The 22,678-nt window shown below is 47.3% G+C and overlaps 1 protein-coding gene across 1 annotated transcript; it reads left to right on the top strand.

The window, feature by feature from the left end:
• Window positions 1-9,226: 9,226 nt before the first annotated feature.
• Window positions 9,227-17,845, top strand: CD80 (CD80 molecule). Its single transcript, XM_009323910.1, has 4 exons — window positions 9,227-9,494; window positions 12,185-12,466; window positions 14,490-14,615; window positions 17,572-17,845. Exons 1-4 carry the CDS (start codon window positions 9,314-9,316, stop codon window positions 17,676-17,678), a joined length of 696 nt encoding a protein of 231 aa, XP_009322185.1. The 5' UTR covers window positions 9,227-9,313; the 3' UTR covers window positions 17,679-17,845.
• The last annotated feature ends 4,833 nt before the right edge of the window (window positions 17,846-22,678 follow it).

Raw genomic sequence — 22,678 nt, forward strand, 5'->3', positions numbered from 1 at the left:
GACTCCCTGGCCGAAAATAAAAGTGCTGACTGCTGGCTAATGGTGGTGTATCTAGCTATACAGCACTCCAAAGATGTTCACCTTTGACAAGCCTAGAATGCCACTGTATCATATAAAAAGTTGTTAGAAAAGACCATCGAGGCAAGTGTCTCTGCGCACCGCTGCTCTCCCCATAGCAGGTACCCTCTGGTGTGGTTTTAAATGCCTGGCAGACAAGGAATTCATCCCTGAGCCGAGGGAAGTGCTTCAGTCTGAAGAGACCTCACCGTTAGACACTGCTTCCTACCAGCCGAGAGAGCCCCTTCCTTGCGCCACCCTGCCCTGCGATGGTCCCAGCCGGTCCCTCCAGCGGCCCCTGCCCCAGTCTCTCATTTCACTCCCTCTGCGGCTTTTGTAGCTTTCAGACACCTCTGGACTGCTTTGGTCTTGTTTCCTTAGTCATCCTTCAGTTAATTACCGTTTGCCATGCTGCACTCTTATATAGGGCTATTTAATCTCTCCTCCAGCTGTGGGGTTATTGTCAAGGCTGTCATCTGCAGAGTATTTGTGAGTTAGTGCCCAAGCAGGGACCGGGCTTTTATAACAAGACAATGGCTGGCAGGCCTGTAGTGTTGTTAGCTGCACTGGTGAATATTGCTGTGACTGTGGGCAAGTACTTTAGGAGCAAGGAAAAAAAAAAAAAGTTGTAATTTTTCTAATTTTGAGTGGGCTTATGTGAGAGGTATCGTACTTGATTTTTCTGGTTACTGGGCACTTTCACCTTCTATTAGTTTCAAGAGTGGGCTGGCTACTTGGGGAGCACACGAGGCAGTGAGATTTAAAGCACTGAAGAAAACTGGGGCCTTGAGCGGTGGGGAGGACCTCAACTTCAAAAGCTGTGCTGCGAGGACAGCAGCGTGCATGACAATGGTACTGGAGGAGTTAGGAAAACGATCCGAGAACATCTTCAGCTGGGAGATAAATATAGAGGAAGTGCAAAGTGATCCAGTCAGCAAGAGACAGAGTCTGCAGGGGAAAAAATTGACAAATTTATTTTTGTCTCTGTGTGTGACAAATCTCCCCCAAAGGCCTCTCTTACACAACTGCCACATCTAGTTTCTGCCCGCAAACTGGGAAATAGCAAGAGTGCTGAGCCAGTTGCAGGAATTTGATCTCGAAAGGAACTAAAATATGCAAATCCTCTGAGGACATCCAGATTTAGTGTCCCCCCTGCCCTTTTTTTATTCTAGCGGGGTCACCCACTCCGCGCGCTGGGAATGGAGAAAGGGGGAAGGTTCAGAAAGACTCTTCCCTTCGCTCCTTTCCCCAAGTCAAAGACGTCCTTCTGTCCCCATCACCGGTGTCCCTGCCGGCATGCAGCACAGGAGATAAGCAAGCCCTCCTTCATCTCCTCCCCGAGCAACACCTATGCAGAGAGCTCCGCAGCAAAGGGGAAGATCTTAAGACACGATATAGTCCCCACCCCGCCCCCAAGTACTTTGGTGTCTCGTCTCCAGCTCCTTGCTTGGATCTGACCTCCTGGCTAGTGCCAGAAATTTGCTGACTGACTTGCGAAGAGTTGCAATCTTCCTCATGTTATAAATAAAGCAGACTGGACATACCCAGGCAGTGGGCTTGTCCCAGCCGGGGCAGCGGTGACTCAGAAAGCAGGAGATCTTTAGCTCAAGAAGTACCGGAAAACGAGCTGGGCACGGCAGGAGCAAGAGGGAGGGGTACCGGTACCAGCTGGCTGGAGCTGCCCCAGTGCTGCAGCGAGCCCCTTTACCAAAGTATTTCAGATTCCCTTTTGTCTTCTCAGTTGCTAATTGCAGATCATGGAACTTTTTCGTGATTAATGAAGTTTCCTTCCCTTTGAAGCCAGGTTTTTGACAAAGTTGTGGCAAGGTAACAGTGTTTCCTTTCATTCCTCTCTGGCTGGGTTGCCATGCTGGCTTTTGTGGCAAAAAGGCTATCGGGGGGTGTGAAATCTGCTTTCTGGGGAGCAGCAATTAAGACTGGAGAAAGCAGAGTGTTCAGTCTGCAACCCGCAAAGGAAACTGTAGTTGGAGGGAGGTAGTGCGTGCCGCAAACTGGGACCACATCGGACACCAGCATGTGTTGAGAGCACCCTGTGAACCACTCGAAAATGTTACCTACGTTACATCACTGCTTATCAAAGTATGCTCAGGGAGACAAATGATATTGATAATCTCATCAATTTGTCATCATTTGTCATCAATAGGGCCTCAAGTTAACATGCTGCTGGTAAAAAAAAAAAAAAAAGGGGGGGGGGGAATTAGTGCACACCCCCAAAGACGGGCTGTCTTTCTGTCTGTAGACGCAGGAAGGTGTCCTCTGGTTTTCACAGCCGCTTCATGATTTCAAGGATTTCTTCACTAAAGGCTTTGCACGTTAAACAGCATTAAAATGGAACGAAGGCTGCTGAAGAAGTCAGGCACCAAAACACCACGGGGATATTATAATTGTTGCCAAATCACGCAGTATAGAGCTGGGTGAAGCAAGGTTACCGTTTTGTTTAGGAGGCATGTAGCAACGCGAAGACGGGAAGTGCATAAAGCCACGTAAGGAGTGCCATGCCCTTGCTATACTGCTCGGAGCAGCGTGTCGCGAGGTTACGGTGCAGAAGCAAGCAGAGCTGAACTTTTAGAAAAACCTCTTTAAACTGTTTCCCTACCTCAGGCAAGCCATGACATCATCGTAAACTAGGATTAATCCCATCACTTAATGGCCGTGGGCACGCTTGACTGGTGTGAGTGGGTACAGGGAAGCGAGACTGAGTGGAGCTGCTGCTGAATGAAGTGCGTCGCTGTTTTTCTTTGGGACGCCTTCTCTTCTGCTCCTCTCTCTCACCGCATTTGGGATGAGTAAGGGAACATGACCTTGCAAGAGGTCACCATGACACGAGTGAAGCAAACTGGGTTTGCAGCTGCTTTGCTTTGTCAAAGCAGCCTAGAGCAGCTGAAGGGTAGCAGCAGGCCTGTGGTTCATCACCGGGAGGTTGGGCTTGGGGTTGTGCAACGGGAAAGAGCTGCTCCTCCTTTCTCTGCGTGCCGAGACCTCCCTCTGCATGCCTCCACTTGCTGAAGTGGAGTCTGGGTAGAAGAAGCCTAGGAGGCTTGCCAGGCACTCATGCCCAGGTTAATATGCAGTCACGGACTCCTTAAAGAGGATGGCTGGCAGGGCCTGCCAGCACCCACTTTGCTCTGTTTTATCCCATCTTTCTCATTTCATGGGGTCTTTACAGCAAAATGCAAAGGAAGGCAATGATTTTCCATGCTGCTGAAATGTCATGATGTCTCCACATAGAAGTTATCTGGGCATCTAATGGGGTCTTTTCTGTGATCCGTGTATTCGCAGTGTCACAACACTGATTTAGCTTAAATACAAAGCATTTCTTCCTGTATTCCAATGTAGCACGGGACGTTTGCTGAATTTTAACTCCATGGAAAGCCTTGGGAGAATCTGATTCCTCACTGGTAAAATCACCTGGGATAAAGAAAAGACCAATGAAGAGTCTCTGTTCCTTTAAAGACTCAGCTTTTCAAAATTTCTCAATTTTTCAACTGATTATCTGTCTTGCTCGGAAATCCCCGCAAAATTCAGTGTTGTCCTCAAAGGATAAATCCTGCAAGTTTGGGGCAAATGTGCTATTCACAGAAAATGAGGGGCCTGAGCTGCAGAATTACCCGGGGACTGTTGGGTGTGATTCCCACACCGACCCCAGGGGATGGCCACCAGGAGAAAGCCACAGCTCCATGAGACGTGTTTTCCTCAGCTGGCCCAGCCTGGTTACCAGAACTGCCCTCGCCTCACCATGATGTGGTGTGCGCCAACTCCCAGAGCTTCAACCAGAGCTGCTCGAAGTCCCTTTTTCCAGCCCATGCGCAGGTAGAGGGCAAGAAAGGTGTCAGTGCCCCGAAAGAGCGGGAATCCCGGGTGCATGGTCCTAGGCAAAGTCAGTGATGCCAATAATTTAAGAGTAGAGAGACCAGCTGCTGTTGCAAAGATAAAAAGGGGACTTTATGGGGGGGAAAAAAGCAACGCAAGGCTGTTTTGACCCTCCTGGTTTTGGAGGGCCACCGACAGTATGCCTCAGAGCTTTCTGCAGAACTGTCAGTTGAAAAAATGTGCAGATCCGCTGTCTTACCTGCTGCTTACATGGGGGGCAAAGGACTCCAGGCCCACCAAGAAGGTCCTTTCCCTTCACATGTGTTGCTTTGTGGGTTGTGTGCGAAGCGAGGTAACACAAGGTAAGATCAAAAAAAGGCAAAGCAGTTCAGAAGGGCAGAGAAATGGGGAATGGAGGGGAAAGAACGGCTTTGGGGTTTCTGTTCACCAGAACTTATCTGAAGGTTTCCAGCAGTTCAGCGCTGCTTCTCTGAAGCATGGCGTGGTCTTTTACTGCCTTTTACAGTCAAATGTCTCTGCAGGACTTCTGTCCCAGAGGCAATCTGCTCTCCCATACTGCCTGACTGTATGTGTGGTCAGGATAACCAAGCTGTCTGTGGCCGGGGAATTTCTGAAACATGGCTTGGGCAAGGAGTGAAGGAAATAGGGATACGGGCTCAACAGCTCTCCTGCTTGCTGACTCTCAGAGCAAACAAGAAAGGATGGGTTTCCTCTACGCTCACCTTTCTGTTCTTGTTAGCCCTGCATTGTGAGGCATCTGTAGCACAGGCACAGTTTGCATGAAACATGTTTTTCTGCCTGGGGAACAGAAAGTCAGCCCTTCCATTGGTTCAGTGTTGCCACGTACTGTGGGCTTCCAGTGACGGAGCAACGTGCATGCACAGCAAGGGAGTGGGTGGGCTTCAGGGGGCATGGGAAGAGGAGGGATCTTTTTTCTAGAAAAGAAATTAAAAATTGTTTCCACGGTGGATACCTCCCCCACAGCCTGGTTACGGAGAGCATTCAGCACAGAAATGGGACAGAACTGAATTTTCATTTTTGCTTTGCAGTTCACCTTTAAAGTGAAAGGGGACTTTTGTGGGGCTGAATGACTCTTTGTGGACTTTGGTTCCTTCAGGCTTGCAGCATTCAGGTTGCAGTTTCAAGGGTGCAGAGCCTTTTAAGGGTAGATGTGACATCAGCAGGAGTTTCCAGCCCCTGCACATGTACTGCCAAGGAGGTTTTTGTTCTCCTTTTGGTTGCAAAGGAGACTCTTAGGGGCAAGGCACGGAGAACCTCATGCAACTCATGATGCGATGTCACCCTGACATTTACTGTACGCCTACTCTTCCCCTATCGCTGCAAAAGAAAATAGAAAATTGTCTTTATCAGGCTCCACAATCCCAAAGTTTGACTGGTTGCTCTTGTGAATCTCTCCAGCAACAGTAAGAGCTGAACTGTGGGAACAAGCAAAGATGTGGTCGAGGGAAAACACACACACACACACACACACACACAAATGCATGTAGACATGCAGGAGGAGGAACTTCAAGAATCAGAGTCTAAAGTGGGCTGCTTTTAAGGTGAACAGAAGGAAATGCTTTTTCACGCAGCATGTAATCAAACCATGTAACTCATCGTCACAGGATGTTGTGGAAGCCAAAAATATATGTGCATTCCTGAAGGGGCGAGATCTCTTCGTGAAGGGTAGGTCTAGCAGTAGTGATCAAACTGCCAGTGTCAAGAAATCCCTAAATTTGTGACTGTCAAAGGTTGGCAGGGCATGCCAGTTCTTATCCCGTGCGGTGTAGAAGAACTGGGTTTTCTACCATCTTGCTAAGAGTTGCTGGCTGACACAGGTCAGCAGGCTGAGTGGGCTCCTGGTCTGCCCCAGTCTGGTTGCTCATAGTCTGCGATGCATTATAAGGGGAAGTACAGGTAGTGTGTGTGAAATTGTGTTTGAATCTTTCCCTTTGGAAGACCAATGAAGTGGCCAAGTGGAGGGAAACCAGTTACATGAGAAGTTGCTCATTTAGTTATATATTCTATTTAATTAGTATTAAAGCATTCTATAATGTTGCCAGGACCTCCCCTGTATTTTTTCAGTGTGTTTCCTATGGATTTAATGTAAAGTGTGTGGGTGGGACAGGGGTAGGTGTGTCGCAGGGGAAGGGGGTGAAAACTTATTTCATGTTCTGTCCCAGGCTCTCTGCCTCGGCCAAACTTCATCAAGCTGCCCCAAGATCAGGCTGTGCCGGGGCACTGTCTAGGCATCTGCTTGTCTCCTTCCAACACCAGCAGCTGGAGAACTGCAAAGCATGTCATCAGGGTGTGCCGCTGGACACAGGTCAGCATGCTGCAGGGGTCTTGCTGCCGGCTCTGTGGTGGCGTCCCAAGGGTCTGTGAGTCACCTCTAAGCAAACAAGCCCTGGTGGGCAACCAGCTTGTGGCTGTTTTGGACACTTCAGCTGAATCTGAATGTCACAGCACCCCAGTCACACCCTGAGCGCTGCACTCTGTGCCCGTCTACAGCGTGGCTGTGGTTAGGCGTTAGTAGTGACAATAGCATGTGGGCCAGTATCAGCCAGATTTTGCTGGGGGTGGGTGGCAGTTCTTAGGCTCAGCTTTGTCACGCGTTCAGTTCACGCTGAGGCTTTGCACATGGGGTCTCACCTCCACCGACGGCTGATGCTGCACTCTCCCCATCAGTGACACACTGCCTGGTCAGGACTTTCCTGCTTTGTCTCTCGGACATCTGGACTTCTGTAAGGCCTTTGACACGGTCCCCCACAACATCCCTCTCTCTAAATTGGAGAGATATGGATTTGATGGGTGGACTATCCAGTGGATGAGGAATTGGTTGGATGGTCGCATCCAGAGGGTAGTGGTCAATGGCTCAATGTCCAGATGGAGATTGGTGATGAGTGGTGTCCCACAGGGGTCTGTATTGGGACCGGTACGTACTGTTCAATATCTTCATCAGTGACATAGACAGTGGGATTGAGTGCACCCTCAGCAAGTTTGCAGATGACACCAAGCTGAGTGGTGCGGTCGACACACCAGAGGGACGGGATGCCATCCAGAGGGACCTGGACAAGCTCGAGAAGTGGGCCCAGAGGGACCTGGACAAGCTGGAGAAGTGGGACCATGTGAACCTCATGAGGTTTAACAAGGCCAAGTGCAAGGTCCTGCACCTGGGTCAGGGCAACCCCCGGTATCAATGTAGGCTGGGGGATGAAGGGATTGAGAGCAGCCCTGCCGAGAAGGACTTGGGGGTACCGGTGGATGAAAAGCTGGACATGAGCCAGCAATGTGCGCTCGCAGCCCAGAAGGCCAATCGTATCCTGGGCTGCATCAAAAGAAGCGTGGCCAGCAGGTCGAGGGAGGGGATTCTGCCCCTCTACTCTGCTCTGGTGAGACCCCACCTGGAGGACTGCGTCCAGCTCTGGAGTCCTCAGCACAAGAAAGACACAGACCTGTTGAAGTGGGTCCAGAAGAGGGCCACGAAAATGATCAGGGGGATGGAGCACCTCTCCTATGAAGAAAGGCTGAGAGAGTTGGGGTTGTTCAGCCTCGAGAAGAGAAGGCTTTGGGAAGACCTTATTGCAGCCTATCAGTACTTAAAGGGGGCTTATAAGAAAGATGGAGGGAGACTTTTTAGCAGGGCCTGTGGCAACAGGACAAGGGGTAATGGTTTTAAACTAAAAGAGGGTAGATTCAGGCTAGATGTAAGGAAGATATTTTTTACGCTGAGGGTGGTGAAGCACTGGAACAGGTTGCCCAGCGAGGTGGTGGACGCCCCATCCCTGGAAACATTCAAGGTCAGGCTGGACGGGGCTCTGAGCAACCTGATCTAGTGGAAGATGTCCCTGCTCCTTGCAGGGGGGGTGGACTAGATGACCTTTAAAGGTCCCTTCCAACCCAAACTATTCTATGATTCTATGTTTACTGAGATCTGTTCTGCAGGGAAAGGAAGAGGGAATGTGAATCTTCTCTGTCCTGAGGCCGGCTATTTCCTTGTTTTTCTGCCCTCGAGTCAGCAGAGTGCAACAGATTGGTATCCCCCTTCCACTACTGGAGATGGGTGCTAAGGTAGTGAGGCTGAGGCACGCAGGGCAAAGGTAAAGCAACCCAAACTTCTGGACTAACAAAGCAGGGTGTGCAGGGGTAAGCATCATCCTGAAGGTTGCACAAACCCAGGCGAAAGCCCAGCCATCTGCCCTGGCCTTACTGCAGCACAGGACTGCGTGTCAGTACTGGGTCACTCTTCCAGCAACAGCAGGAGCTCCTTGCTAGGTTGCTCCCTCGCATGTCAGGTCCTGGCCCCTGTGAGCACCTACCCACTGGAAAGAGGAAGGGGAGTGGGAAAGCAGGGCTGATCACGGGAGTGGCGTGCATAGAAGTCATAGTGTGAAGCAGGGGGATTACTGCTAACCTGGTCAAAGCTGTACTGAATTTCCCCCTTGCAAGGGCCTCAGCTTGTTATTGTAGGCACACGCCTGCATGCTAGGTATGGCACCGACACGGTCGCTGGTCAGGAGTTGGGGAATGCCTGTGCTGGTTTGCAAGTAATCCCAAGGGAGGCCCATGGGCCTTCGCAAATATAAATTTGTTTCAGCTAGACTAGGCAAAATTGTTCATTTGCTAAGACTAGGAGGCTGATGACAGTGTGGCTGTAACCTTTGTTTATCATTGTAGTGTTGCTTCTAGCTTCTGGGATCTTGAAAGGTGTGGGTTTTTTCTTTTACAAAAAAAAACAACCTTCCAAAAAAACCCCAACCCCCCCAAACTAATAGTCCACTGTGGCCCTGTTTGGCATGGAGGGAACCCACCGGAGGGTGACTCAGACCTTCCAAACTCTGAGCTCTGAAAAGGGAGAGCAGAGGAGATAGCAGTTTGGGTGTGTATGTTTTTATCCCTTTACATGAATAACGGCAGCTCTTTACTCTGAGGTGTGGCTTTTTTCAAGGGGCCAGCAAAATTTCTGCTCAGGCATGTGACTCTCCTGCCTTTGCCTTCAGTAATCCATGCAGAAATTATTGTGTGCCTGCTAGCTCGGGATCCTAAGTAGGACTGGAGCATCACGTAAAAGGCAAGGCCAAGGTAGGCCTCCCCTCAGTGCAGAGCTGAAGTTGCGAACAGCTCGGTGGGTGATGAGGTACATTAGCGGGCGCAGACAGAGCCGAAAGAGGTGAGCTCTGTGCAGCGGGTCCTGGCACAAGGCTATACCACTGTCTCCCTGACTTTTGTTTGTCCCCCACCTACAGGCTATGCACTGGAGAAGAAAGTAGTCAAAAGCAAAGTGGGGGAAAAAGTCGGCCTGCCTTGTTGTCATGAAATTCCCAGCTCGGAAAGCCTACATAATTACCGGGTCTACTGGCAGAAGAACACCACGGAGGTAGTGCTTGCCTATGCAGAGGGGAAGATGATCTCCAAGCACGAGCGGTATGAGAACCGGACAGAGATGGACACCAGGAACCTCACCCTGTGGATCTCCCCCGTGGAAATCCTGGACAATGGCCCTTACCAGTGTGTAGTTCAGCACCTCAGATTTCCACAGAACTCAGTTGTTGTGTGTGATGAGCCTGTCACCCTCTTTGTTACAGGTAGGTGGATTGCCTCCCGACACCTGAAGCTTTCTGGTGCCAACCTCTGGGGGTAAGAGACACTCCTCCAAGCTTTAGTCATAGAGCAGCAGATAGACTTTCATCAGGAAGCCTAAAAGAGTGCTGGAAGGTGTGTTAAGGCCCCTGTATTTCCATTCTAGCAGCCTCCCTCCTTACCTTTCCAAAGCTACCCCAGGTACAGAAAATTTGCCTTTCCCACCATTCCACCATCCTCCCCTTGATGCCTCCCTCTTGGGCAAGGACCCCTCCCAGGACACCTCCCCAGGTGCCACTGCTGGTGGGTGTCCTAGGCCCCCTCTGCCCCCTGCTGTCTTTTGGACAAAGCAGAGACCAAGCCCTTGGTGCACAGGAAGCATCCAAGCCGAAAGAGGAATGGGGTGGCGTTGTTCCTCTGTGGCCACAGCAGCATCCCAGCCCTGCATCCACCCCCTTGGGAGCTCAGGCTCTCCGGGGGGCTGGCCAGCTCGCCAGCTACACTGCAGCTCCACAAACTAAGGCTGAACTCAGCTGGAGATTTGAGGCTTTTTACCTTAAAGAAACAACCCGAGTTCCTTTGCTCAAAACGAATCTGAGTCTTTTCTTGGAGGCTACAAAAAGTTCCGTTGACATTATTTTCCATTTCCACCACTGTTTTTGTGGCGGTTGGTTTCAACCAAAGGCAGAGATACTGGTAACATATATAAATATATACATACATTTGAATACCTTTAGCAGCAGAGTTTTCCAGGAATCTTCTAGATAAGCCAGTGAATGAGCATTCCCCACCTGGAATGAGATTCATCAGCAAAAAAACCCAAGCTCCTGAGGTTTGGCCGTCGCCTGCCTATCTGAGGGCACAGTGGACATATGTGCAAGGAGACAAATTTAGTGATCTTTCTGGGAACTGATATGAAAAAAGGGAAGTGCGCTGCCAGCACCCTCTCTAGCTGTGAGGGCTGAGGAGTTAACTGCATGAAAAATGTGAAACAGTGGATCTCTTTTCCTCCCTGCAAACACTCCAGATTCTTTCCAGTTTCTTTCCTTCCAGAAATCCCATTGCTGTCTTAAACAGGCCAGTTGTAATAATAGTGGTAGACTACTTCCCCGTTTGGAAAAGTGGGATCAGTTATTGTGGGGATCAGAAAGGGAAAGCTCCCCTTGCCCCTGCTGGAATCAGGCTACCCTGAGAGAGGCAGAAAGGTGTTACTCCCTGGTGACTGGTCAGGGAGCCCCAGTGAAGTTGGCTGGGATGTTTGAAGGGACTTTCCAGACTGGATGTCAGTGCTGTATTGCTCAACAGGTAGTGGGCCTGGAAGGAAATCCAGATCTCTCCTTGTCTGCCACCGGTCGGCCGTGCAATGTTGAGCAAGTTTCTTTCACTAGTTACTCAGTAGCCTAGACCATGGGTTCGTGGTCAGCATAAGCCCTGGAAGACGCGCTACGACCGCGAGGCTGGCTGCCTTATCCCAGCAGTCATGTGGTCAAATGGTGAGTCAGGCAGGGAGCAATCACAGACAAAACCTCAGCTGCTCCAAAAAGGGTCATTTTGCAGTGAGTTGAGCAACCTGCTGCAGCCCTCTGCCTGGCCTTGCCATGGCTGGGGCTAGCACCTTAGGGGGTGTGCAGGCTACGGACCTACAGCTGGCAGGGGTGGGAGGGAGAATTTGATCCCTTTGGCAGCAGTGGTGTTGGTGTGACTTAGCCCACCAGGAAGCCACATGCTGAGTTTTTTTCTGACTGGTGCCTCTCTTGCTAAAGGTGTGGTCCCATGGAGACTTTTCCAGTAGGAGAGTTGCCTTAAATAGTTCCTTTGCCACCCCTTGTCTCCTCGTCACCCTGGGCTGTTTATTGCAACCCGTGGGCATCCTCAGTTGTACCAATGCAACTGTTTACAGTGATACGATGAACCAGATTGGCAAAGCGAAGCAGGCTAAAAATGACACCACCTTTCTTCTCCTTCCTCACTCATATTAGTCCTCTCATCCATTTCTCCATGCAGCCTCACAAACACTTACAGCGATACATCTGGCTGGGCGGGAAGGCATGGAACAAGCTGTGTGGGTGGGAAACCTCTGAAAACTGTCTTTGGCAATGAGAAAAAAGTCCAGTGAGAACATGGTCTGAGAGGACCTGCATACTGCTACGCATTTTTGCAATGACTAGTATGACTGGGTCTTGCTCTCAGCTGGGCCTTCTGGAGGGTCTTTCATGCAGAAAATGTAATTCAGTCTCTTGCTGGCCATCCCAGCTGAGAAACCAACATGTGACTCTCCTCCTTTCCCAGCAGAGATGGACCCTCTGTGAGCTTCTGGCTGGGAAGGGACTAATGAGGGAGGGAAAAGGTAGTCTACCATTGCCTGTAATACGAATTTTTATTCAGTCCTGTATTTTTCCTACCTGTTTTATGATTCCTTCTGTTGTTCCATGAACTGCTGTATGTAGAGAGACACAGCAGCATTGGAGAGGGGGGGTCATGAAGTCTGTGTACTGCCCAGGGAGGAGAAGCAGCAAAGGCCAAGGCCATATCCAGTCAAGGCTGTGAGGAGAACACTAAGGCACAAGAAAGGCCAAACAGATTATGATAGAGGAGGAATGCCCTGTGGGGGAGTCTTTGCTTTGACCATGGGCGATCAGGACTGCAGCCCTCGCTGTAATCTGACAGAATGGTAACTAAATCTTTCTTGCTTCAGCTGACTTCAGTAAGCCGAACATAACAGCAGAAGTATCCACTAATTCTTGTGAATCAACTGAGATGGTGGTAAGATGCTCTTCTCATGGAGGTTTCCCCAAACCCAAAATCTCTGGAGCCCTCAACAACGTGTCTGTGGTGTGGAATGCCAGCTGGGTGTCCGAGTCCAGCCTCAGCCCGTACAACGTCACTGGCAAACTGTGGCTCAATGTGACCAAAGACGTCAGCATCACTTGCTCCGTTGAACACGATGGCCTTCTCAAGTCCACCAGTTTGCTTCTGAGTAGGTTTTATTAATAGCTTGTGTTACAAAACTATTTTGTTGAATCTGCTGAGTTGCCTCTCTGAGAAAGTGGTAGATTTTGTGTATCTGTTCGTGCAAGGATGACCCAATGATCCCGCCTGTGAGCCGCACACCAAAATATTTCAAAGGCTGTAAGACAGCAAGGGTGGGAGAGGAGAGTTACAGCAATGACTGACAAGCAGAAACAGCTCTGTCTTCCTGCTGCTCTACCATGAGTCACAGGTGGGCTGAGAAGGCAACTGGATCCTGTTGTGATCCGGTGACATCAGCCTCGGTGGCTCCCACAAGTTGGGGTTTTGCCACCATTCAGTGCCCCTCTGTACCAGCACGGTCTTGCTGCCAGTTGTGTGACACAGAGCTGGTATTTGAATGGAGGGACTTGAGAAATGTGTGTGCCTTAAAAGCCACAGGTTGCACTTAAAAAGAATTTCCTCATTTAACAAGCATGTTTGTTCCTGCTTCGGTGACATAAACTGTCAGCTGGGGTCTAGACAAAATTCTGCTTTCATACACATTTAATATAGGGTTAACTCATATGGAAAAATTCCACCACTGTGCGTGGCTTAAAAGTGATAACTTAATAGGTAAGTCCGTGCTTTGAAAAGCTTGAGGCACAAGTGGAAACAGCGTGAGGGAAGGCAGCACACTACAGTCCAGATGTTTTGCAGTAGAAGGGGATTTGCAAGAAAATTCTTAAAGCCAAAAGGATTTTTTTTTTTTAATGTTGTTACCAAAAAGGTATCCTGAAATGTCTCTGGGTCTGACGTTTTCACTGTAGAGATAAGGGCACCTTCAAGGGAAGCTAGAGAAGCGCTATTTTTCCTAGGGCATTGTACCTTATTCATCAAGGTACCTTGTTCATCAATCTTACTAAAATCAAAGGGGCTCGTGAAGAGATGTGCCATTCAGCTTCAGGACGAATGCCAGAAACTAGTGCTTTATGAATATTGGTTATTGCTGGACATAGTGCATAATGTCCCTAGAGATGGTAATGGAAGAAGGTTATGAATATCATACTACATAGAAAAGGAGAGCAACAAAAAAAGTAATAATGGTAATACAGTGTTGTCACACAGATTCTCAGAGGAGGGTGCAGCTGGTGACAACAGCAGTCACAAACCCCCCACTTTTTGATTTTTAAGATGTGGAACCACCCCCATTTTGGTATGATGGAAATGGTCCTCCAAACAAGTCTTTCATGAACACGGAGTTCCAGACAGAATACAGCCTCTGGTAAACGTAGGAGGCAAACCCTACAGTGGGGGGGAAGATTGTACAGTGGATCAGGCTAGTGTCTTAGAAGTTGAATGATGCTTAATTGTGCCAGGTGCAGATGATGAAAATCTGAAGACCTATGAACATGCACCAAGTCTCTCCCTCCTGTTGAATTAGGGTTGTCCTGTACTGTACAAGAACGGCCCGTTATCTACTCTAATGTCCAAGTGGCAGAATGGTCATCTCCAGCAGTGAAAAGCCAAAGGCTCCAGATCCACTGAAACTGAACTCTGCCACAACACTCTTTTCCTGCCATGCAGAAAAAAGTCTATTCTAGTCTGTTTAATGTATCATTCTCTGTCGCCTATGAATTCAGAGGGAAAAAAAACAGGCATAAATCTGGCAAAAACAGTAAGAAAAACTGCAGAGTACCTTTCAGAGTGGAAGTTTTCTAGATATGGACTTAGACTTTTCCACCAAGCCTAACCAGTTTGTCTGAAAACAGCTCATGTGTTTTTTAAATACTGCCTGTCTCAGTCCTGTTCTGGACAAAGACTCAGCATTTCAGATTCTGTGGATGCGTTAAAAATTTCAGCACATAGCAAATGTAGGGGAATGAAAGAAATTTAGGTGCCAGCTTTGTTTGTTTATTGAATAGGTAAATTTTCAGGCTGAATATCTGAGTTAGAATTTGGCCAGAACGACCAAAATTCACGTTCCTGCTCTTACATGAAAGTGCCAGTATGTTGTTGGGCCCTTTATTTATGTTTTATTTTTTCTGTCTCAGAAAAATCAAATATCTGCGTTGTCCCTACTGTGCCTCCATCTTATAATGTCATTACTGCTTCAAGTATCATCATTATCATCTTCCTTTTGGCTATCACCCTAGCAGCAAGATACCTCCCAAGGCATGGTAAGTGTAGCTCCTTTTTTCAAGAAACGGTCTCTTACTGCTTATGGAGTTTCTATGTAAAATACACATTTATAGAAACTATACTGACACACTAGATATTTTTGTACCTTCTTCTCATTTCCTTTTTTTTTTTTTTTAATCAGAAATCTACTGTCACAAAATCAAAGTCCAGCTCAAGACTTTCCTACATTTTGTGTGCAGGCAGCACTAGGGTTCAGGTTTGAGAGTGAAGGGGGTGATGGGGAGTTTTGACAGCAGATCAGAATATTTCCAAAATCAGGGGTATACAGAATTGAAGAGATTCACAAAGGTCCATTTTTATGTATTAAGATGCTTGAAGATGCCAGGAGTCTTGGTGATCATGACAGATACAGCTGAGCACTGACAGTTTCAAAATAGGATCTCTGTACATACCCTACTTAGACAATCCCTCAGAAAAATCAGAGCGAAAGTTACAAAAATACGTAGTGCTAAGGCCGCAGAAAGGACTTAAGCATAGCGATGTCCCACTTTTAGGAGAACCCCAATCAGAAGAGATGGATTTGTCTTCTCTGTGTGGCCAAAAATGGCACAGGTGAGGTGCCCTGTCCCACCCTATGAAGTCTTCAGTAACTCCAGACATGCCTCCAGGAGTTTTTCAATGGCAACTAGCATCTCGGGGTTAGCTGGCAGCCGAGTAATTTTTTGTTGTTGTTGTTGCTCAAAAAAATCTCATCTGTTAGCTGTTGCTCCTAATCATGTGTAAACTGACCTAGCCAGAAAGCCCCTGAAGATGTGGGTAGGCATCTGATGGATTTATAAAGGTAGCTAGGCATCCAGCCAGTACTGAAAGTCAACAGCAGTGTATGTCCTAGCCGCACCCTGTCAGCCGCTTTGAAAAGCAGTCCTGGAGAAAGACAGCAGGCCTTGCAACACGTTATAAATATCACCCAATCAAGTTCTGTCAGGCCACTGGGGAAGTCAAGTCTGGAGACAAGAATCCCACACTTGAGAGCGCTCTATGTTCAGCCCACTTAAACCAGAAGCCACCAGTCTGAGCATCTTAGCTCATCACGGTCACAGTGGTATCCCCCGTTGGAAAGAGGTTATTTGCTAGGCAGCAGGGACTTAGTTCACTCAGGGACACTTGTAAGTTTGTCATGCTTGTGTCGTCTTCTACCTCTGTTTCAACTTCAGACAAGTTCACTCCCAAGTCAGAGGTGCGGAGGTAGCATTACTATTTTTCTCTTCCCCTCGCCAACCACAACCCTTCAAAAACCAGTGTGACCACTGAGTCAGGCTGGGCTAATTCTTTTTGGTGTTTTATCACAAAGAAAGGAAGCTTCTGGAGGGCAGCGACTCTTGGCTACACCTGCCCACCTCCTCATTTTCCACTCATGTGCCCCTATGACACCAGTGCTGGTTCTCCCCTGCTGTTCCCTGGGGCTATGTCAATGGGAAAGCAGCAAGCAGGTTGAAACCAAGAAAATCACAGCTGATCACAGCCTGTCCTGTTAGCTGTGTGGATAATGAACTTTGAATTATAGGAGAAAATGAACTGGAATTGGAAGATTTGGCTCTAAACAAATACAGCCTGAAAATTAAAAGGTTCCTTACCATTAAATTAGTAAGATTCTGGAGCATTCTGAGAGAGCCTTTCATATAGAGACCAAATTGCTTTTAAAGTAGATGTAAAAAGCATACCAATGTGGTAGAATGTGATCACCTGCAACAGCATGGGACACGGCTGCATAAACTGGAATTTCCCTTTCAGTCCCGTTTTCCTAATATGCACAGGGAGTAGATTTGCCAAGTCAGGTGGTGCTATTTTGTACAGCCACTTTCCAGAGCAGGCGTATACCATAAGAAACTGAAGCTAGAGCTTCAATCCAACTTCCCATTTTCTACAGTTGCCACATTTCAGTGCTGCTGTGCATTGCCACCTGTCTGGGAAGGGAAATATCTGTCCTCAGAGTGCTTCCTGCTGGTGTTGCTACAGGTCACCTTTCAAGAGCTATTGTGGCAGCTCAGAATAGGTCTGAGGGTACCTCTGTTGTTCTGGCATATGGAAAGCTGAGTCAGGAGCTGCCTTGATGCTAAGAGTGGTTTTTGAGCTCAAAAAGCCATGCTTCAAAGAGCTGAAGTGTGGGAGGAAAGAATAGAAAGATAGAGCAAAACGGAAATAAGAGTTTTCTCAGATGCGTGATTGTGGTGGTGACCAAAACATGTAGATGCTTTGTTGAGGTTCACAACCCCCTACTTTGAGGAGCTCACAGCCTATCTTTGCAGTAATTTAAGAATGGAAACTCTCTAGATTTTTTTTTGGCTCTTCAATTAATTTGACACAATGCACCAAGATTAGAGGTAACTTAAAGAACAGCTTAGGATCCATGTTGTAAAATTTGTGCAAGTACAATTTGCTGTAATAGTACAGAGAGATTCAACTTGAATTATTAAAACAAAAGTAATTCATAGATGTTGAGATACTAAGGGGACCTGTTTAATCTGAACTCCTTTTAAAGCACTGAAAGAGTTGGCTGGTTGGTTCCAACATCGGCATTCTTTCACTCGCTTGGTAAACTGCATTTAGTGACATGTAACTTTTACCGCTATTTCCCTTCTGACCTTACCTTAGCATGTAGCAACCTGTCTTTGTGCCAGGTTGAGGTCCTAGCCCTGTGCTAGTGAGAGCTGTTTTATCCATATGATACTATATAGATAACACTTATATATAACAGAGCTTTCTATCAGATCAGACTATGGCTATGGGCCAGCCATATTGAGATGTACTGCAGGGATGAGTCCTGCCAAGGAAAAATAGAAGTAACTAGACCTAAAAGATTTTTTTTTCTTTAATTTCTTCTCTCCTTTCTTCCCACTCTCAGTTACACTTTACTTTGTTGAAGAAGACATTTTGATTCAGCACTTTTATGTCTTCTGGAATTCCAAATACTAATGAGGGATCTTCTTTTTTCAGTCTGTTCTCACTGTTGTAAGCCTCACGATTCAGTGGAAGAGGGTGTGAAAGAATGTATGAAGCCACCCATGAGCTCTAAAGGGACATCTGAAACATCATCTGTATGACCAGATCATGTTTGCAGGTAGTTTTCTTCACCATTCTTCTCTTGGCAAAACAGCTTCTCAAATACTATTAGATTCTCGTGCGATGTTAGCTCACATAACCATGTATGGCTCTTAATATGAGTGTGTGTTGTCCTTTAGGGTAAATAAAAGCGGTAGGGCCCTATTGCCAACTCAGACACATGGTGTCTCCCGGTCAGGTAACTAGAGGAATGATGCTCATGTTGCTTGTGGGGCATTGCTTTGTTTGGGTTATTTCAAATTTCTAGAAATGAATCTAGTGAAAAATGTTAGAGGACCAAATTTCCTGGGCTGCCACGCTGCTTTCTCCACAGAATGGGCCCTGCGTGGAGGGCACGCAAGTTTTTGCGGCATTCATTTCCTTAATGAACATAAATTTTTAGGGACTAAATGGGGATGGAGAGAGAGAGAGATGAAAGAAAAGGAACATTTGACAACTTTGACTGTCAGTGTCTCCTCTGAACCTGTTTAAGGAAGCTGGTTAATATCGGAGGGGTGGGTTTGTAGCATGGACATCCATCCATCTGTCAGGATCTGCAGCGACATCCCCTGCCGCTGCCCTTGTGCTCATTTTATGGGCCTCCCAACTAAGAACTGGGCAATCTTTTAGTTCCTGTCCTGTTGGACTCATTTGTGAGTAGCTCGTCACTACTATGGGTCCCACATGTGGCCTCATCCCCTAGAGGTTATTTCTGGCTGATGTCCTGTGAGCTATGTGCCTGATCTGATGCATAACATGGGAACACCACTGATGACAGAAATGGAGGATTGACCAAATGGTGGTGAGGGAGAGGTGAACAACAAGATAACAACTCCAGCTTTCCCAGTAAGATTAGCAATGCCAGTCCACTTCTGAGATATCTCGGTTCCCTTCAGCAGCTGGAGGAATGGAGAAGGAAAAGTTTCCCCTCTAAGACTTGCCCAGGAAACACTTATTTTAAAAGGAGTTACTTTCAATAATGAGGTGTTGTGAAGGATGGGCTGGGGAAAAGCCTGGCTTACCAAGGTTTTATGACTACAAAGCATTATATTCATTTTGGCTTGAAAGCTCAGCTGTGTTCAGGGCTGTGTCCTCCAAAAAGACATTTTTCAAGTCAAGAGACTTAAGGAAAGATTAGCAGCTAACCATTCTTATTCGCATCATTATCCAGGTGACTGCATTTCCTGCTCTCACCACAGTGTGCTGAATTGCCAGAGTAATGCAGTGGAGTAACAGCTGTAGAGTCCTAGAAGTCATGAATTTGTCACACTGTGCATTGCAGTAATCTAAAAGCTTAACATTTTTGAAATGGAAAGGAGGGGGAACTATCGTTCAGGCCACTCGTCTCATTTCCAAACTTGACCACCCACTCATGTTTTCCTCTGGGGAAGGCCCTATCTGGAACAGATACTAGAGCCTTGGTTAGCATGAATTCTGGGGGTTTTTGTGATGGGAATGGTGGGAGTTCACCTACTGAATAAATCCGTTCTGCCGCATTCCTCTTTGGTTATAAAAGTTTGCCAGGCTTCTCCTGTAAGTGGCTGGCGTTTCCCAACTCCAGTGCCTGGAACGGCTGCTGTCTGTGGACTGGGATGAAAGCTGTGCTTCCTTAGTGGTTGACTGTCATCTTGTAACTGTGTGATACGCTGAGCCATGTCCTACTGCTGCTTAAATAGGGTAGCGCATTCATTAGTCATCCTCACTTCACAGAGGCATAGCACCTCTGTACGGTCCAAAGGTTTTCACAGTAAGTGTTGAGCCAGTCTGTAGCTCACTGTAGTGCCTGTCTTGAGCTGTCTAGCTCTGAAAAGCTCTGCCTTTACTGTAATGGGAGCCCTCTTGTGGAGGGCTATCGCAGGTGATCCCCATTTGTCTCGGCTCTGTAACATTCTGGCTTACATTTAGAATTGTGGCTGGCTTTAGATTAAGAAGAAGGGGGGGAAAAATCGGTAAAAGCTCTTCTTTGTGTCCTTCAGGTTTCTTATCCTGTGTATTCTTGCACTGCAGTCCCCACTGTTCATTGTACAGCAATGCTTATTGCGTTGACCCTTTGGCTCTCTGAAAGGGGATGACAGCAGTAGAAAACTCTGCTCAAGAAGACCGACAACATAATCTTGTGTGAATGAATACAAAACCCCACTTACGCCACAGCAGCTGTGGGGTGGTCTCATTACAACGGGGTCGCTGGAATTCCAACTGGGAGGACCCTCCGTGTTCCTGCAACAGGGCAGAAGAGTGTCGCCAGCATCAACACACCAGTTCAAGAGTTTGGGATCCTCTGGCTTTGATGCTGCCTCTATGAAAATTAGGGGGCCTGCAGAGCCCTAGCAGGTAGCCCATGCCCACCTACCCCTTTAATAATGCAGAGCTGGCCTTTGGGAGACCCCAGACCCCGACACACAATCTCAAGTCAGGCTATGCCTCCATGTTGCGACTGGGAGCCGCTAAAACTTCTTTCATATTCAGCCTCGCACGGGTATCTGCCAGTACTGTTCTTTGTGCTGGAGGACTCTGGATTTGGACTTGGCCATTACAGATACGTGTCCCTTCTCCCCTAAAGAGGCAATAAGGTACAGACTTTTCATTAAAAAGCACCTTGAGGTGGGACTATATGCCTCATGCTTATTTTCAGTGCTATGAGACTTCTTAGGGAACGATACATACTGGCACCACACCTAAAGGCTAATACTGCTTACCTACAGCAGTGGCTGAAGTTCTTGTAACCTTTCTCTCCTGAAAGGATGGTCTTACCAAGCCAGGTACCAAGATACAGTTCCTCCATTAAATTACTCGGAGATACAGGAGCACATCTGACACAGTGCAACCTGCTGGTGGTGGTGTGTGAGTGCACACCTTTGTGCATACACATGTACAAGCTTTTATATGCATTCCTTCCTACCCACGCTTGTAAAACCACATCTGAATTTCTGTAACACTCGGTGGTTATCTCACATGTATCTACTGTAATGAAATGTAACTCAGGGCCTTGCTTCATAAAGGTAGGTCTGCTTTTGTTTGTACATTTGCCTAGGAATACTTGTTAGGGTAGGCTCTCCAGATTCATGGGAGTCTCTCACAGCGACGTAGGGATTTACTTTGTGTTGAATGTTGCTGCTTTCCGCCAGCGTTCTCTCTACCCAGCCAGGACTTGAAAGAAGTTCCCTACAGGATGCTAACATTGGATAGGACTCATCTGATCTGGGTGATATTCTTGCCTACTGTGTAGGAAAAAGTGGTTTCTCATTTTGAGGGGAAAAGAGGAAAAAGCCCCAACAAGCTTTCTAACCAACTCTGCGTACTAACATAACTCAACCCTGCCCTGAGTTTGACAGGTTTGTTCTTCCCTTTTGCTCTGTCCCACTGCAAGCTGTACCCGTCCCCTTACTTCTCTATCCATGCGTGTAGTTAGCAGGGCAGACCAAAGTGTGAAAGCACCATGCTGTCCTCTTTGGGGGATGTTTTGTTGCTCGAGTTGTTTGTCTTGCTAGGACACAGCAAAAAAATATTCCATCCATTTCACTTTTTTCTAGCAGGTACATATTGAGAGAGAAATTGCTGGAGGAAATAGGAGGACTAAAAGCGGTTTATAGATGACTGAGCTATGAGAGGCTAAGGGATCAAGTTGCTAGTAAAAAATAAGATACTGCTCTCTTTCTACTCCTGCAGAGTCATGCTGCCCCGTCAGCTTTTTTACTGCTTTCCCAGAGTATGACGTGAAATGGGAACTTCAGAACATTCTTACGGAGGGTTTTTTGACAGAGAGAAGATGAGGTGGGTGACAAGGGAACAATACTCTTTGCACTTGTGCATTCTGGTTGCAAGCACAAGACAGGTGACACAGAAAGCAGTGTTTCCAAAAGGCAGCCTGACCTTATTGCAGGACTTGGTGTATGGGCAATGGTGCCTCACATTTTTCAAGTTTCCTTTTCTCTCAGGCTATGCCTGTTCTTTCCAGCACAAACTACTAGCTTCTTGCAGGCGGACCGCCCTCTTTTTGTATCTACTTTGCTCATTTTCAGCATTGTGCTTCCTTCCCTGCTATAACCACAACGCATTTCCACCTTACCAACCACACCACAGCTCTGACAGTTGTACCGGCACATTTTCCCTCTGACCATCCCATGCTCTACTTCTGCTCCTGACTGATGATCACACAGCCTCCTGGAGAAGGGTTTGTCTTTTGCACTGTGCCAAACCTTTCTACATCACCAAAGACTCCTGTGACACTTTAAGTAACTCCTTCTAAAGGAAACAAAAAGTTTCACTGACAGGTATGTCTAGCATCAGTTTGTTTTTATATTCTTGATGGGCAGGTTATTTGGTTTATTTTTTCCATAAGCACTTATACTATGAATGATGTTTTCTCTTGCCTTACGCTGTATTTGGTGAATTGCACACAAACGGTTTCTGTGAGACCTTTTCAGCTTAATATCTGGGTCTTTGTACCAGGTGAGTTGCTCTGTTTATCACAGGTATTTTGTATATAACATTTTTTCCTGGGGTTCCTCCTTTAATTGTATTAAAAAATAAATGATAAACTCAGTGTCCTTTCCTCAGTAATAAAAGATGTCTGTTCTATGTGCTGGGAAGTAGTAGAGCCTTTCAATTATTCACATGAGCCCCAGCCACCCTTTCACAGCCGCTAAAACCATACGCTGTGTAGCATCAAGGTAGGTGATGCAGCTGGTTGACAAAGCTGTACCAGGTACAGCTGGCAGCGAGACACAGCTCTGTTTGGTGTGCTCAACAGCAATGACAAAATGGCACTCAGGTACCCAACTTGCAACTTCCACATATCTCACGTCTGTCAACTTGTCAGGGATTAACTGAGTGGTGTAGCTATGGTGCTCGACACTCAGTTTGCAACAGGTCTTCCTCTCTCTGCCCTCCCAAAAAGGGAGGTTTTCTGCAAAAGCAAAATCCAGTGTAAAACGTTCTCACTGTATCCCTGCTACTTGTGTTACCTATAACTTCAGGACTGATAATTTCAGTGCTGTGCTTT

The sequence above is a fragment of the Pygoscelis adeliae genome, unplaced genomic scaffold (assembly GCF_000699105.1).
Source record: "Pygoscelis adeliae isolate BGI_AS28 unplaced genomic scaffold, ASM69910v1 Scaffold124, whole genome shotgun sequence".
NCBI lineage: Eukaryota > Metazoa > Chordata > Aves > Sphenisciformes > Spheniscidae > Pygoscelis > Pygoscelis adeliae.